This window comes from Odocoileus virginianus, chromosome 5, assembly GCF_023699985.2.
Source record: "Odocoileus virginianus isolate 20LAN1187 ecotype Illinois chromosome 5, Ovbor_1.2, whole genome shotgun sequence".
Classification (NCBI taxonomy): domain Eukaryota; kingdom Metazoa; phylum Chordata; class Mammalia; order Artiodactyla; family Cervidae; genus Odocoileus; species Odocoileus virginianus.
The window spans coordinates 60,102,008-60,118,818 of NC_069678.1; the positions used below are offsets into that span (position 1 = coordinate 60,102,008).

General features: G+C 37.9%; 1 protein-coding gene across 21 annotated transcripts in view; it reads right to left on the minus strand.

Moving 5' to 3' along the window:
- The window catches only part of SGIP1 (SH3GL interacting endocytic adaptor 1), a 229,972-nt gene that overhangs the window by 31,091 nt on the left and 182,070 nt on the right, over positions 1-16,811 (minus strand). For all 21 annotated transcript variants that reach the window (XM_070467995.1, XM_070467999.1, XM_070467996.1 and 18 more), the window contains one exon: positions 8,397-8,508. In XM_070467995.1, the coding sequence (XP_070324096.1) occupies positions 8,397-8,508 (112 nt within the window). The remainder of the gene's footprint in view (positions 1-8,396; positions 8,509-16,811) is intronic.

Below are 16,811 nucleotides of genomic sequence, written 5' to 3' on the forward strand. Positions count from 1 at the left end.
TGTCAACTCTGCTGTCTTCCTTCCCTATGTGTTAGATTCACGAGTCTTGCTTGATTTACTGGTGATGAATTGGTACTAAGCCTGGAATTCCCCTTAATCTGAGACTACCCAATGTTTCCCAACATAGGAGACATGAAAAATTTTATTTGACAACTCTACAAGAAGACAACAGCTAGCCGGAGCACTTTTAAAATTAGGTTGTGGCATCTACCATCACTCAGTATATTGTTAGCAGCAGTGGCGCGAATGTTTTTTATTTGGTAAAGACTCTGCTCAGTTTCTTTTCCAGGGTCTGCAAAATGAGCTCTATATGGTGTCATGGTAGAGCATACAGTTTGTTTTTTGAAAGCAAGTCATCAAGAGGAGGGGGTGGTATTTATTAATTCAATAAACATTTATTGACTCATATGTTAGTTGTTTGTTTGAGTGGGAAGGCAATTTAAAAATGAGCAAAAGAGCCTCTGTCTTCAAAGGGCTTACAATGTTGGGTGGATGATGAGTGAAGTAGTCAGTATGAGCCAATGTAATAAGCACCCAGGCTCCTGACCTACATTTTATTTCTGCACTTTATCTCAATTGTCACAGTCAGATCTTTGATGATTTATTAATCCATTCAATGTCTAAATCAATTTGAAATTTTCTATATATAATTAATATTTTCAACCTATACTCACTCATTAAAGGAAAGTCTTTGTTCAACAGTAATGACTGTCCTCATCAGTGAGTGATGTGGGTATATTTCATGTGAGTTTAAATCATGGAAATCTGAAACACTGCAATAAGGAAATATTAACACATGTACTTTATGAAGTAAATGTGAAATCATATGAATCCCCACAAATTTGTCTAGAATGACAAAATTTCAAGGTCAACTGGTCAAGTGACTCATGAATTGAGTTGTCCCTTTTGCCACAGGCAGCGTTATGATAGCTGGTCAGCAGAAATGCTGGCCAATTTTGGTCAGGAAACGTGTGGATTTAATTTATGTGAGGTCATCAGAAATGCATCCCTTACATAAAATGTGACTTCTACTGCTTTGATAACTAAACCCATGGGTTTCTTTTCATGCATACAGACTTCTGTACATAGGCTACTTCCCTCCTTTTATTTATCATCCCTTTTCACTGACTTTGGCACTAGGCAAAAACTCCTTTTCATATTTCAAGACTCAGTTCAAAGGCAGATCTTTCCAGAGCCTTCCTTAATATCCTTTCCATTCAGCCCTCTTTAGATTTTCCTTTCTTTAGGTTCCTTGGACAAATGGACAGATTAAAAAAAACTATTTTGTAGTTTCTTGCACATTATTTTATCTACTACTGTGAAGGCAAGTACTGTGTCTTAGGTTCTAGGAAGGCAAAGTTGCAAAACATAGAACCCAGTGCAGAGTAGGAACTCAACAAAATGTTTAAAAAATAAATTCATACATTTCCCAATTATATATCAGCTGCCTAATCAATGAACCAGACTTTATAAATGCATGTATAGAATGGGCAGTGAGAAATGGGACAAACATGATCTTGAGCAAACTTCCCATTTAAGCAAGGAGACAGACACTTGAATATGTAATAGAAATATGGTGATAAGAGAAAGATAGAATACAACTGAGTAACCAAAGGTTTTCCTGGGAATTAGAGAATTAGTTCCTACCATCAGGGTTGTTCAAATAGGAGCTAATAACAGATGTGTTTCCCCCAGGTGGCAGCAAAGTCAAGGAGTTCTCTGCTTATGAGCTACTGAGAAAGTTTCAGATATCATACCTGTTACAAGGTGTTCTGAATACTCAGAAAGAGTGTAACCATATTTGAATAGATTATATGTCACAATACAAAATAAAGTAGCATATGTCTCATCTCTATGTGTGGTCTGAAAACAAATGGGAACACCTTTGATACAGGATGAGAGAGAACCACAGGCAAAGCAAACCCACATGCTTTTTCTGTATCATTTCTCCATGTGGTGCTGTGTTTGGCTCTAACCTCTACCCCGCCTCACCCCATGATCAAACTTATAACTTGAGTTGTTTCCTTGAAAGTGAATGACAAAGTGACAGCAATTAGAATGATTCACTTCTTATTCATCACAGGAGGTGAAATTAAATTTAGAAGAATGTCACTTCATAATCTGTTCATAAGTTTCAGATCTAATAATTTCAGTGAAATATACTAAATCTCCCGTGTACCAACATATAGTATATGCTGCAACTACTTTATAACAACATAATCAAAAAAAGACTCAATATATGCAATTATCCTTGAAAGACTCAGTTAATTTGGGAGGGGATAGGAAAAGCACGAAAATTCCTTTGGTTTAAGTGCCACATCACTGAAATGCCAAGGTCATGGATATCAGGCTCACAGGTACAGACCTCAGTTGTCATAGCATGCTGGGGGAACTGAAACAAGATGAAGAACCCAGCTTGTATAGGGACAGTTCCACAAGTGACTGGTAGGCTGCTACTCCACTTTTTGGGGTTTAAAAAAAGATTATTATTAAGGACTTCTTAAACCCATTGTCCCATATCTATTCCCCTCCTATAATGGACTTTGCATTATATTTATGTGCAAGTCTTATTTTCCATATCAACTGTCTTCACCACCAATATACCACTGTCTAGTACATGGGTGGCCACATAGCAGACATTCTGTAAATGTCAAGTGAAGTAATTTGACTCAATTTGTTCAGCAAATATGCGTTGGGTACTCCTTGCCAGGTCCTGTTTTAGGTACTGAGGATACAACAATGAACAAAATACTCAAGGTCCCAGTTCTCATGAAGCTTACACTCTAGTGGGAGAAGGGACAGACAGTGAACCTGAAAACATGGAACACGTTAATTAAAGGGTTCATTTATGAGAAAACAGGTAAAATGTTAGCTATGGAGAAAGAGACCGTGAGGCAGGGAGAAAGGAAGTGCTGATAGCAGACAGGGTTGGAGAGTTTCTGTTTTACAGAGATGGACAAGAAGGGTCTCTGATATATCTGCTGAAGAATCCTGAAGGAAGGGAGGGTGCAAGTCACTCAGATACCTGGGAGAAGATCTCACTAACGTGGAAGGAGCAGCAGATGCAAAGAGATGCAGATGGGATTGGGCTGATGAAAGACAAACAGCCAGGAAAATAGAGTAGCTAGAGGGGCACGAACAAGCACGAGAGTGACAGAGACAAGATCAGAGAGGTGGCAACTGGGATTGGTCATGAAGGACAAAACTTATACATCATTATGAAGCATTTGTTTTTTACTCTGAACAAATTAGGAAGATTTTGAGCCAAGGGGTGACATGATATATTGAGAATAGATTTTAGGGGGCAGAAGTATCCTTACTACCTGGCTTCCCTGGTGGCTCAGAGGTTAAAGCATCTGCCCGCAATGCGGGAGACCTGGGTTCGATCCCTGGGTCAGGAAGATACCCTGGTGAAGGAAACAGCAACCTACTCCAGTATTCTTGCCTGGAGAATCCCATGGACGGAGGAGCCTGGTGGGCTACAGTCCAGGGGGTCGCAGAGTCAGACACGACTGAGCGACTTCACTTTCACTTTTCAGTATCCTTACTATAAATTAGATTTCTCTGGATAAATGAATGAATTAAAGCCAATTAGTAAGTGTACAAAAAAGAACTTATTCTTGTCTGATTCGCAGTGTTTTTCACTCCATTATAGATATCTCTCCACAATTTTGACTAGTCATTTTTTGGGGAGTATGTTTCTACCTGTAATTTAAGGCACCCTGAGTTTTCTAAGGTATAGGTCAGTAATAAGTAGTCCTTAGAACTGGTGATACAAAAAATCATCTAAATTCTTTATTCAAAGAAGAAGTCCACATAACAAACACATATTTATGTATATAAAGTGTGTATACTAAGCTCACGATGCTTAGTTTTCTCTAACAGGTCAAATGCATACTCTATGATGAACTTTTAATTTCTATTGATGTGTGGTTGTGGCAAATGATCTTTCTGCTTTGAAGATGAAAAAGAAAAGGCATGGGAGAAACCAGAATGCTATAGACTGAATGTTTGTCATGTCCAAAATGTATACATTTAGACCTAATCCCCAGTGTGATGGTATTTGGGTGGGGCTGTAGGGAGGTGATTAGGTCACAAGGGTGGGGCCCTCATGAATGAGACTGGTGCCTTTGTAAGAGACCCAGAAAGCTCCTTAGCCCTTTCCACTCTATAAGATTGCTATGGACCAGGAAGCAGGCTCTCATCAGATACTGAATCTGCCAGGGCCTTGATTTTGGCCTTTTCAGCCTCCAGAACTTGGAGAAATAAATTTCTGTTACTTATAAGCCACCTAATCTGTTATAGCATAGGCTTGGGGCATAGGCTTGGAGTACTGTGATATTGAATGGTTTGCCTTGGAAACGAACAGAGATCATTCTATCCTTTTTGAGACTGCAAATGCCCAAGCCTATGCCCCAACCAGTAACACTGAAGAAGCTGAAGTTGAACAATTCTATGAAGACCTACAAGACCTTTTAGAACTAACACCCAAAAAAGATGTCCTTTTCATTATAGGGGACTGAAATGCAAAAGTAGGAAGTCAAGATATATCTGGAGTAACAGGCAAATTTGGCCTTGGAGTATGGAATGAAGCAGGGCAAAGGCTAATAGAGTTTTGCCAAGAGAACACACTGGTTATAGCAAACACCCTCTTGCAACAACACAAGAGAAGACTCTACACATGGACATCACCAGATGGTCAACACTGAAATCAGACTGATTATATTCCTTGCAGCCAAAGATGGAGAAGCTCTATACAGTCAGCAAAAACAAGACCGGGAGCTGATTGTGGCTCAAATCATGAACTTCTTATTGCCAAATTCAGACTTAAACTGAAGAAAGTAGGGAAAACCACTAGACCATTCAGGTATGACTTAAATTAAATCCCTTATGACTATACAGTGGAAGTGAGAAATAGATTTAAGGGACTAGATCTGATAGACAGACAGCCTGATGAACTATGGACAGAGGTTCGTGACATTGCACAGGAGACAGGGATCAAGACCATCTCCATGGAAAAGAAATGCAAAAAGGCAAAATGGTTGTCTGAGGAGGCCTTACAAATAGCTGTGAAATGAAGAGAAGCGAAAAGCAAAGGAGAAAAGGAAAGATATTCCCATTTGAATTCAGAGTTCCAAAGAATAGCCAGGAGAGATAAGAAAGCCTTCCTCAGCGATCAATGCAAAGAAATAGAGGAAAACAACAGAATGGGAAAGATCTCTTCAAGACAATTAAAGATACCAAGGGAACATTTCATGCAAAGATGGGCTCAATAAAGGACAGAAATGGTATGGATCTAACAGAAGCAGAAGATATTAAGAAGAGGTGGCAAGAATACACAGAAGAACTGTACAAAAAAGATCTTCATGACCCAGATAATCACAATGGTGTGATCACTCCCCTAGAGCCAGACATCCTGGAATGTGAAGTCAAGTGGGCCTTAGGAAGCATCACTATGAACAAAGCTAGTGGATGTGACGGAATTCCAGTTGAGCTATTTCAAATCCTGAAAGATGATGCTGTGAAAGTGCTGCACTCAATATGCCAGCAAATTTGGAAAACTCAGCAGTGGCCACAGGACTAGAAAAGGTCAGTTTTCATTCCAATCCCTAAGAAAAGCAATCCCAAAGAATGCTCAAACTACTGCACAATTACATTCATCTCACATGCTAGTAAGGTAATGCTCAAAATTCTCCAAGCCAGGCTTCAGCAGTACATGCACTGTGAACTTCCAGATGTTCAAGATGGTTTTAGAAAAGGCACAGGAACCAGAGATCAAATTGCCAACATCCGCTGGATCAACGAAAAAGCAAGAGAGTTCCAGAAAAACATCTATTTCTGCTTTATTGACTACACCAAAGCCTTCGACTATGTGGATCACAATAAACTGTGGAAATCTCTGAAGGACATGGGAATACCAGACCACCTGACCTGCCTCTTGAGAAACCTGTATGCTGGTCAGGAAGCAACAGTTAGAACTGGACATGGAACAACACACTGGTTCCAAATAGGAAAAAGAGTACATCAAGGCTGTATATTGTCACCCTGCTTATTTAACTTATATGCAGAGTACATCAGAGAAATCATGAGAAATGCTGGGCTGGAAGAAGCACAAGCTGGAATCAAGATTGCCGGGAGAAATATCAATAACCTCAGATATGCAGATGACACCACCCTTATGGCAGAAAGTGAAGAGGAACTAAAAAGCCTCTTGATGAAAGTGAAAGAGGAGAGTGAAAAAGTTGGCTTAAAGCTTAACATTCAGAAAAGTAAGATCATGGCATCTGGTCCCATCACCTCATGGGAAATAGATGGGGAGACAGTGGAAACAGTGTCAGACTTTATTTTTTTGGGCTCCAAAATCACTGCAGATGGTGACTGCAGCCATGAAATTAAAAGATGCTTACTCCTTGGAAGGAAAGTTATGACCAACCTAGATAGCATATTAAAAAGCAGAGACATTACTTTGCCAACAAAGGTCCATCTGGTCAAGGCTATAGTTTTTCCAGCGGTCATGTATGGATGTGAGAGTTGGACTGTGAAGAAAGCTGAGCACCGAAAAATTCATGCTTTTGAACTATGGTGTTGGAGAAGACTCTTGAGAGTCCCTTGGACTGCAAGGAGATCCAACCAGTCCATCCTGAAGGAGATCAGTCTTGGGTGTTCATTGGAAGCACTGATGCTGAAGCTGAAACTCCAATACTTTGGCCACCTCATGCGAAGAGTTGACTCATTGGAAAAGAGCAGTGAGTCAAGGGATGCTTGGAGGGATTGGGGGCAAGAGGAGAAGGGGACGACAGAGGATGAGATGGCTGGATGGCATCACCGACTCAATAGGCATGAGTTTGAGTAAACTCCGGGAGTTTGTAATGGACAGGGAGGCCTGGTATGCTGCGATTCATGGGGTCGCAAAGAGTTGGACACGACTGAGCAACTGAACTGAACTGAACTGAGTCTGTTATAGAACCCAAGTGAACTAAGACTCCAGAGTCCACAGTGTGTACTTCTGTGCAAAACTCTGGGCCCAAGATAAAACCTAAGTGTTGTTTCAAAGGATATTTAGAGAAGTTGATAGATCCCAGTGCTAGATAGGAGTAGAGTTACTCATTATATTAATTTTTCAGCATAATACTGTTAGATTTAGACTAAAAAACACTACAGTTTCAGAAGTGTAAAGAGGATTAACAATTAGTCATATAGATTCTCACTTAAAATATATAGAGATCCAAGTCCTAGCTATCCTTAATATCACTGTTTATAACATTTTTATAAAACAGTACAGTGCTCTACAATATATGCACATTTAATTTTTTTTCTGATCTTTTATTCCATGGATACCAAGGTTTTCTAAGCCCTAGTCCCTGCTTAAGTAAAAAACAAAAAGCAATTCTTTCCTCTCCCAGGTTAGTCCTTTGTTTATCCTTCAAAGTCAGACCTGGAATTGCATTAGTCACACACTTCAAAACCAGTTTGACTTAAGTGTTTAGTTTTCAATGTAGACTAACAATCACTTGACCTTTCTTTTTAATCTGACCTCTTTGTAAAATTAATGAATGCCGTAGACCCTCTATGGACAAATGTGCATGCAGACATACACATTAGATATGAAATATAATTTCAAGGGATCCATAGACTTCCTGAACCCCATCCAGGGGACTCCTTACAGAGAGGCAAAGTAATTACATCACATGCGGTGAAGTCCATTGTCAAGATGTACTGATAAAAGTGAAATGAGGCTCATGTAAATAGGGAATGGTACATTTTTTCTAAAATTTTTACTTTGCTGTAGTTACAATTTTTTGGCTAGTTTTGCCTTACTTAACAAGGGTTACAAATTAATATAATTTATTCTCTTACTAATCTGTATTTATGGAAAGGTAGTTTTATTCCAGGTTCTCATTCAAATGCACCATTGTTTCGGTTTATAGGTGAGTACTCTCAGCCAGGAAAGACTAAGACAATAAAGACATGATCTAGACATTTCCTTTTGTGAGATAATACATGTTCTCATTGTTGACAGAGTTGAGTTAGGGTTTCCTGTAACTTACAAAAAAGACTGAATCAGAGATTTCTGGGTAGTAAGATTAGAGTTTTGGACCTTTTGGAATATATATATCCTCTTGCCTCTAGTTGTGGGCCTTGGGGGAGTCCTGTGGGCACTGACTTCTCCAAGGGCCCCAGCATGAGGAGGGTATATATATATATACACATATATATATTTTAAAGAAAGCTATGAGTTAATATTCATAATTAAGTTAATTCTAAGTATGCCACCTGTTATTGCTGACTAGATTGTTTTTGGTCTTAGGATGTGGAATGAAATAATTATATGTGGAGTGTTCCCCGCGGAATAGCATAGAGTTTGGAGAATATAGTGGACTAAGCCCCAGGCTTACTTGCTCGGATCTGCTCCTTTGAAGTAGGCATTGACCGTTTCTGTAAATGCTGCTGCAACAGGGAGGGTGTCCTGGGCTCCCATGGTTAGGGGGCTGGGTCCCCTGGAAGAACCTGTATAAGATGAAAAATCTTCACTTAATATGGATTGGAGACAGCCTAGTATATGTGGAACTAAAACCTCATTATAGGATTATAGGATGGAATCTAATTACTGAAACAAAGTAATGTGCTAAGAACCATAACTATATATTCAACATAGAGCTCAAGTATTTAAAAGGAAATATTTGGCTGGTTTACAGACAAACACACTTGAAACTAATTCAGTTAGGTATTCTACCATAGAAAAAATCCAAGCATAAGAATAAAGTCATGGGATTTTTCATTGCTTACATAAATCATAAGGCAGTATTTGCATGACAGTTTATACAGCAGGTAGTTAGTAAAGAAATTATTAGCTGCCTATTTGAGCATTCACATCATACTATTGCCAACAGACTCAAAAGTGTTGTCATTACTTCATTTTAAAAAGGCAGACAGCCATGGGGCACCATGTTATACATTATCTTTTTCTGAGTTGTTTCCATTTCCAATTACCTCAGATCAAGGAGACTCAAGTGTGCTTATCCCCAAACATGTGCAACCCAAATAACCACCATGACTTATCACACACACATCAATGCATCAATTCACATTATTAAAAATAAAAGTAGTGCTCACATATACTAAGCATCTACTATATACCAAACACTGCACTGAATATCTTATAAGAATTACTGTATTCAAGCCCCACATCAGCCCAGTGGGAGATAGGCATTATAGTCCCATTTTACAGAAAGAAAACTGAAGCTCAAAGAGCTAAGTGATCTGCCCTAATAACATACTTAAGAGGCAAAACTAAAATTTAAATGTAGATTTGCCCTCCTATAAAGCTCATGTTTTCCCCCTATATTGTTTATAATATTCTTTGTTGTTTAGTTGTTAAGTCGTGTCCTACTCTTCTGTGACCTCGTGGACTGTAGTCTGCCAGGCTCCTCTGTCCATGGGATATCCCACGTAAGAATACTGGAGTGGGTTGCCATTTCCTTCTCCAGGGGATTTCCCCGACCCCAGGATAGAACCCTTGTCTCCTGCTTAGCAGGGGAATACTTTACTACTAGTCACCTGGAAAATTGTTTATAATATATAATTTGTCTAAATGAAACATTTTTATATGGTTTTGGTACACTTTGAGGTTTCCAAAAGGACTAAGTTTAGGATTGTTGCCTTTATTAACAATCTCTGGACACAGTACTGAAGAGAAGAATTTTAATGAGCAAAGTATTTAATTATGTCACACATTCATTGCTTCTCCTTCCTATCAAACAAAACACATTTAATTTTCCCCACCTCATCACACACTACATGTTATGCTTTTTTATCTTTTACCTTCAGTAACTGTCATCCTCTTCTCTGATTATGTGAAGATCTACCCTTTGTATATTTCCCTCCTCAACAAAGTTTTCTTTGATAATTCTAGTTCATTCTAGTGTCTGCTTTCTATCTTCCCTTGACTTTCAATGTATTGGATGTGGGCATTGATTCTCAACAAACATTTGCTTATCTACTATGTGTCAGGCATTGTGGTAGGTGCTGGGGATTCAAAGATAATTAAACACAATCCTTGTTCTCAAGAATTTTTGTTGTTTGTGAGCCATGCAGTCTGTGGCATTTTGTTATAGAATTCAGAATGGACTGAGACATGCAGCCTGGCCCAGATCTGTTCTTGACACACCTCCTCTCCATCCTTCCAACAACCCTATACTCTAGTTACATTCACTTCTGGGCACCACAGTTCTTACTGTGGGTTTAATCAACAATGCCAGAAAAGGAGAAATAGCAAAATTTGACAAAGAACCCTTTTACCTTAAAGGATCCACAATTTACAATTCTAATTTCTTCACATCTTTATACATTGCAATTAATTATGCCATCTTCTTTTTTACTTTTTTCATTTATTACATAATTTTCCTTATTGCTATCTGGCCTACATAGCATTTCCATAAGTATATATTATTCTTAAAAAAAAACATTCTCCAAATGTTTGGCCATTTCTAGGTAGAAATTATTCTAAATACATCTTTGTATAAATTGTTCTTTTTCTTTCAATTATTTTCTTAAGATGTAGCTTTATTACTACAAAGTGGGACAACCAAACCATAAGGCAGATCAATTTTTGATTACTAAGAATGCCAGATTATTTTACATAAAGATTATACTCAATGAAAATGCTATCAATAATAAATGAATGCTTCTGTTTCCCTGCAGTACCTTAGAAAGTCTTTGTTAATTTGACTATTGCAAAACTGGGCTAAAACTAGGAGAATGTCTAAGATGCTGAAAAATTCAAACCTCATGGTCTAAGATGACCAAGATGGGACTCAAAACTATTTTTGAATATCTGAAATAATATTAACAGACAGTGACTCTAGGAGCCAGAGTTCATGGCCATGGATCTGCAAGTTAATAGCTTTGTGACCTTGGGCAAGTCAATTATCTTTAGGTTTCTCAACCATAAAATGAAGGCAATAGATTACATAATCTTTGTGTAGTAGGATTCTATAATTTTGTTTTAGGAATCTAAGGAGTTTTAAACAGAAAGAGCAATTTTCTCACACAGAAATAAACTGATTTGAAAGGAGTATCCATGGTGTTTTGAAAGAATATGCCAAATATTTACGAAGCCTTTACTTTTTGTAAAGTATTTTTACATATTTTTTTTACACATTTGGAGACACAGATATGTAAACTTCCAGAAAATAAGATATAAGCATTTCTAAAAACTAGTAACAGTAACATATGCAAGTAAGGGCTTAAGACAATAGTTCAAGTGACAGCACTGTGAAGGTTTTTCATTGCCCAATGAGCAGAGCAGGAAATGTTGCTCCTTGATTTAAAGGCTGCTAGGGCTCTGGAATCTTATAGACGTGGGTGTGAATCCCAGCTCCTCCACTTACAATCTATATGACAAGAAATAAGCTATTTAATCTGACTGTGACCCAGTTTCCTCATCTTTAATATAAAATAGATAATAATATCTATCTTGAAAGCTTGTCAACCAGCTCAGTTGCTCAGTCGTGTCCGACTCTTTGAGACCCCATGGACTGCAGCACACCAGGCTTCCCTGTCCATCACCGACTCCCAGAGTTTGCTCAAACTCCTGTCCATTGAATTGGTGACGCCATCCAACCATCTCATCCTCTGTTGTTCCCTTCTCCTCCTGCCTTCAATCTTTCCCAGCATCAGGGTCTTTTCCAAAGAGTTGGCTCTTCACATCAGGTGGCCAAAGTATTGGAGTTTCAGCTTTAGCATGAGTCCTTCCAATGAATATTCAGGGTTGATTTCCTTTAGGATTGACTGGTTTGATCTTGCAGTCCAAGGGACTCTCAACAATCTTCTCCAACACCACAGTTCAAAAGCATCTTGTGGTGGACATTAAATGGGATAAAATTTGTGAAATTTTTTAAATGGTACTGCTGACTTAAAAAACGCACACACACACACAAAATTGAGAATTATGAGTTAAGTTTTATTTGGGGGCAAAATGAGGACATTTCTCAAAACTATCAGAGCATTTCAGATAGCTCTGAGGAACTGCTCCAAAGAGGTAGGGGAAAGGTCAGTATATATGTGGTTTTCATGAAAGGCGAATATATGCAGTCAAACTCATATTTTTTTTGCAGAAGGCTTCTGCTAGTCTGGGGGAGCAGATGTTACCATGAAGGATTTTAGTGCTTTTCTAGATATGAGGAGATACAAGAATTGGTTCATAAAATAAAAGAATTGGTTCATAAAATATCTATCTGAAGACCTGTTCTGCCAGTTTTCCCCAGAGCACAGAGTGCCTCAGCTCTCCACCCTGAACTCCTTTCAGGGGGTGTTGAAAGTCAGCAGTTGCAGAAGCACATAATTTACTCCTTGTAGAGGTAGATGCAAGTGCCTATTTGTAGTTGACAGTATGTACTTGAAAAACATCTTGTTTTTGTTGCTGTTATTTTGTCAGGGTGAGCTTTACTAACATTGTTGAATTAGAGTTGACTCTGAATTTGAGTAGCTTTTGAGGCAGAGAATGAAAGGAGATGATATCACAAATGGTATTCTTCACTGAGCAAGGAGATAGACCAAAATTTTCAAATTCCTTCCAACTCTAAATTTCTCTTACGATAAGAACAGTGAATCCTATCATGCATGTTTAATTTTCTGTGTATTACATGGGTGGCTATCATCTATTCAATTTACTTGATATAATGCTTGGACTAATAGGAGATGGAAGCTGGTTGAATGCATATTTATCTCTTGATTCATTTGAATGCAGTTCCTGCACAAGGAGGCATTGTGCTAGATGCTGAGAGATTCACAGAAATGTCTGAGATGTACCTACCTCTCCCTTTATGGAGCTTACAATATAGAAGAGGACTGTAATATTAGACGTGAATAAAAAATAAAGATTCCATGAAGTTAGATAATAGTTCAGTATTATAACAATTATATTACTATTAATGATTATTTTTAAAGAAGTCAAGATAGAAATAGCAATTATTATGTTTGTTCTACAACAAAGTAAAATATCAAACATTAACATGCTTTTTGTTCTCTATACATTGAGGGGATAAACAGAGTCAAACATCTGAATTTGACTGAAATTGAACCCTTATTGCCCCTTAAATATTTTTTTAAAAAGATTTCATCTGATGCAGTAATAAAGTGAAAAGTTATTTGTATACAGACGATAAACTGTCATATACCAGGCTATGCAATGGGAGGTAGAAGAAACTGCCAGATTCTTTGAAATCTAAACCATAGTAATTTGAAAGATGAGACAAGTCGGTTATGACTGAATCATGCATATGAAAGAATATATAACTTTGGTGTTAAAAATGTATCTGTCGACAACTTTTGGCTGACTTTTTGAAAAGTTGTTTACCTTTTAGCAATTTATAAATAAACTTGGGAATATGAATGCAGATAAAAGCCTGGAATTTTTGATGTGCCCCCAAATGAAACTATTAACAACAAACAGAATAAAGAGGTCAAGATAATGAACATGTGGTATAAAAAGCATCAAGTCACTATGGTATTAAACATAACTGCTGATGTATGGAAGTGATTTAAATTCATTTTTAATTCTAAAATTTAAATAAGTTTAGATTCAATTTCTAATGGTTATATTGAAGATAAAGGCTTGCAATTTGTCTGTTATAATTGGCTAGAAAAAAATTCATTTATTCATTTAATGAAGCTTACTTTGCACCAGAAGATTGTTATTAAGCCAATGAAGCATATCCCAATGGAGGAATTTTTGGAATCAAGTAAATGCAACACACATACACACACACACACATATGCACTTGTGATTTCAGAGTCTTTTTCTCTGACTTTCTTGAGGTATAATTGCAAAATTAAATTGTAAGATGTTTAATGTGTATGTGTGATGATCTGACCTACATATACATTGTGGGAGGATTTCTCCCATCTAGTTAATTCACACATCCATTACCTCACGTATTTTTCTTTCTTTCATCCCTTCCTCCCTCCCTGCCTCCTTCCTTCCTTTCTTTCTTTTATGAGAACGTTTAAGTTCTCTCTCAGCAAATGTCAGTTGTACAATACAGTGCCGTCGACTACAGTCACTATGTTTTATGTTAGCTTCTCACGCTTCCATAGTGGCTGAGGGGTAAAGAATTCACCTGCAGTGCAGGAGATGCAGCTTCGATCCCTGGGTCAGAGCAGAGCCCCTGGAGAAGGAAATGGCAGCCCACTTCAGTATTCTTGCCTGGGAAATCCCATGGACAAAGGAGCCTGGTGGGCTACAGTCCAGGGGTCGCAAAGAGTTGGACACAACCAAGCAACTGAACAACAGCAACAAAAACATTAGATCCTCAGACCATATTCATCTTATAGTTGAAAGTCTGTACACTTTTACCAAATTCTCCCTATTTCCCCATACTCAGTCCCTGGCAGCCACTTTTCGACTCTCTGTTTCTATGAGTCTGACTTTCTTTTCTAGATTCCACATACAAATGGTACCATGTGGTACTTGTCTTTCTCTGTCTGGCTTATTTCACAGCATAATGTACTCAAGATCCATCCATGTTGTTGCAAATAGCAGGATATCCTTCTTTCTCTGCATTTATTCTTTTATCTATACTTCTCCATATTGTTTGAATTTTAAAAAGTAATTGAAAGAAAGAAAGAAAGTGAAGTCACTCAGTTGTGTCCGACTCTTTGTGATCCCATGGACTGTAGCCTATTAGGCTCCTCTGTCCATGGAATTTTCCAGGCAAGAGTACTGGAGTGGGTTGCCATTTCCTTCTCCAGGGGATCTTCCTGACCCAGGGACCGAACTGGGACCTCCTGCTTTGCAGGCAGACAGCTTTACAGTCGGGGCCACCAGGGAAGCCGTAAGATGGGCTTGTCTGGGATTACATCAATTTCATGCTTATGTCAATTTCGTGCTTGCATCAATTTCATGATCAGAATAAAACAAACTGTGAGCTATTTTCAAATGCAATTTAATGGCATGGGGGACATTATTATATGCTAAAGTAAGAAAATGCATACTTATACACTGTATGAAAATATAAATTACATACACACAGTCACCTACACAAGAAAAATCTTAGAAATAAAATATACCAAAATAGTGGTTATCTAAGGTTATTAGATCATAGACTATTTCATTTTTTATATCTTTCTGCTTTTCTATAATGAGTATGCATAATGATAGTGTGGCAAAAATTTTATAGATAGAAGTGGTACATATATAGAATGGAATATTACTCAGCCATAAAAAGAATGAAATGATGCCATTTGCAGCCACATGGATGGAGATAGAGATTGTCATACTGAGGGAAGTAAACCAGATGGAGAAAGACAAACATAAAATATTGCTTACAAGTGAATCTAAAAAAAAAGATACAAATGAACTTATTTACAAAATGGAAACAGACTCACAGATTTAGAGAATGAATTTACAGTTACCAGGGGGGAGGGTGGGGGAAGAATTAGATTGGGAGTTTGGGACTGACATGTACGCACTGCTATAACCAAGAAGGACCTACTGTATAGCAGAGGGAACTCTGCTCAATACTCTGCAATAACCTAGATGGGGAAAGAATTTGAAAAAGAATAGATACATGTATATGTGTAACTGAATCCCTTTGCTGTACATCTGAAACTAACACAACACTGTCAATCAATTATACTCCAATGTAACACAAAAACTAAGAAAAATAAATTGAGAGTTACACTAGTGTCTTAAATAATGCTGAAGTTTATACATTTCTCCTTTATTATTTGGGTGGTTTCTGTTCTTACAGTTAAAAAGTGGATGCTGGTAATTTTGAGTTACAAAGTTATTTTCCTAGGGGGTTGATATTTATGAATGGAGAGGCATAAAGAATGCTGTCAGTCCTAGTCTGACTGCCTGAAAGCCTGCTATTTGAGCTGCCAGTTTCCTGGTGAATGGGCTATGAGCAGCATCCATAAAAGGTGAAATCTAGGAAAGGATAACAACATTAAATAACTCATTCTTCCTCTTCCTGGACTCACCCTCTACGATGACGACTGCAACTCCTGAAAGTCACCAAAACATCCTTGAAACATGAACCTCACCCAAACCTTTTGTGTTTTTTCAGAAGCATAGTTCAAACCTCTAAATCAAATCTTAGGGGAAGCAACACTGCAGTTTCTTGGAATATAAGACCAGAAACACAATTGTGAATCACACACTCTTTGTGACTGTGTGCCAGCAGGAGAAGAAACCCCAAGGCCACATTTCTACATATCCGGGTGACTTAGAGCAGCAGAGCCAGCAGAAGAAGTCCAATGAAGCTTCCTGTCTGTTGGAAGTATATGCTGTACCAGAAATTATTACCATGTACATGTTACAAAACAGTCAAAGATACAAAAAGGTTAAAATAGCTTAAGCGCAATGACTTATCTTAATGTCCCCGAATCTATCTTTGATTTAATAAATAAAGCAATGAATGCAAAATTCTTAGCACATATTAAGTATTTATTTAATGGTAATTATTATTTTAAGAAATGATTGCATGTTTATAGTGCTGTATAGTTTATAAAGGCCTTTCACAAGTAGTTGACTAAATCTGTTAGGGGTATATATAGTATTGATGAAATATATTTATTCCACATATACATAAGTTCTTAGAAGCGAGAGATTCTTCTGAGTTTTGAAATCACTTCATTGAATCCCTTTTTCATTCATGTGTCAGCTCTCACTGAAGTGGATTATCAGAGGTCCTCATCTGTGTAGGGGAGTCAGAGTCAGGAGTACAATGCATGGGCTGCCTCCATCTGTGGACAGCTCTTCTTAGAAGACACACAATAAAAAGCTATCGCACAAACTATTATGTGTA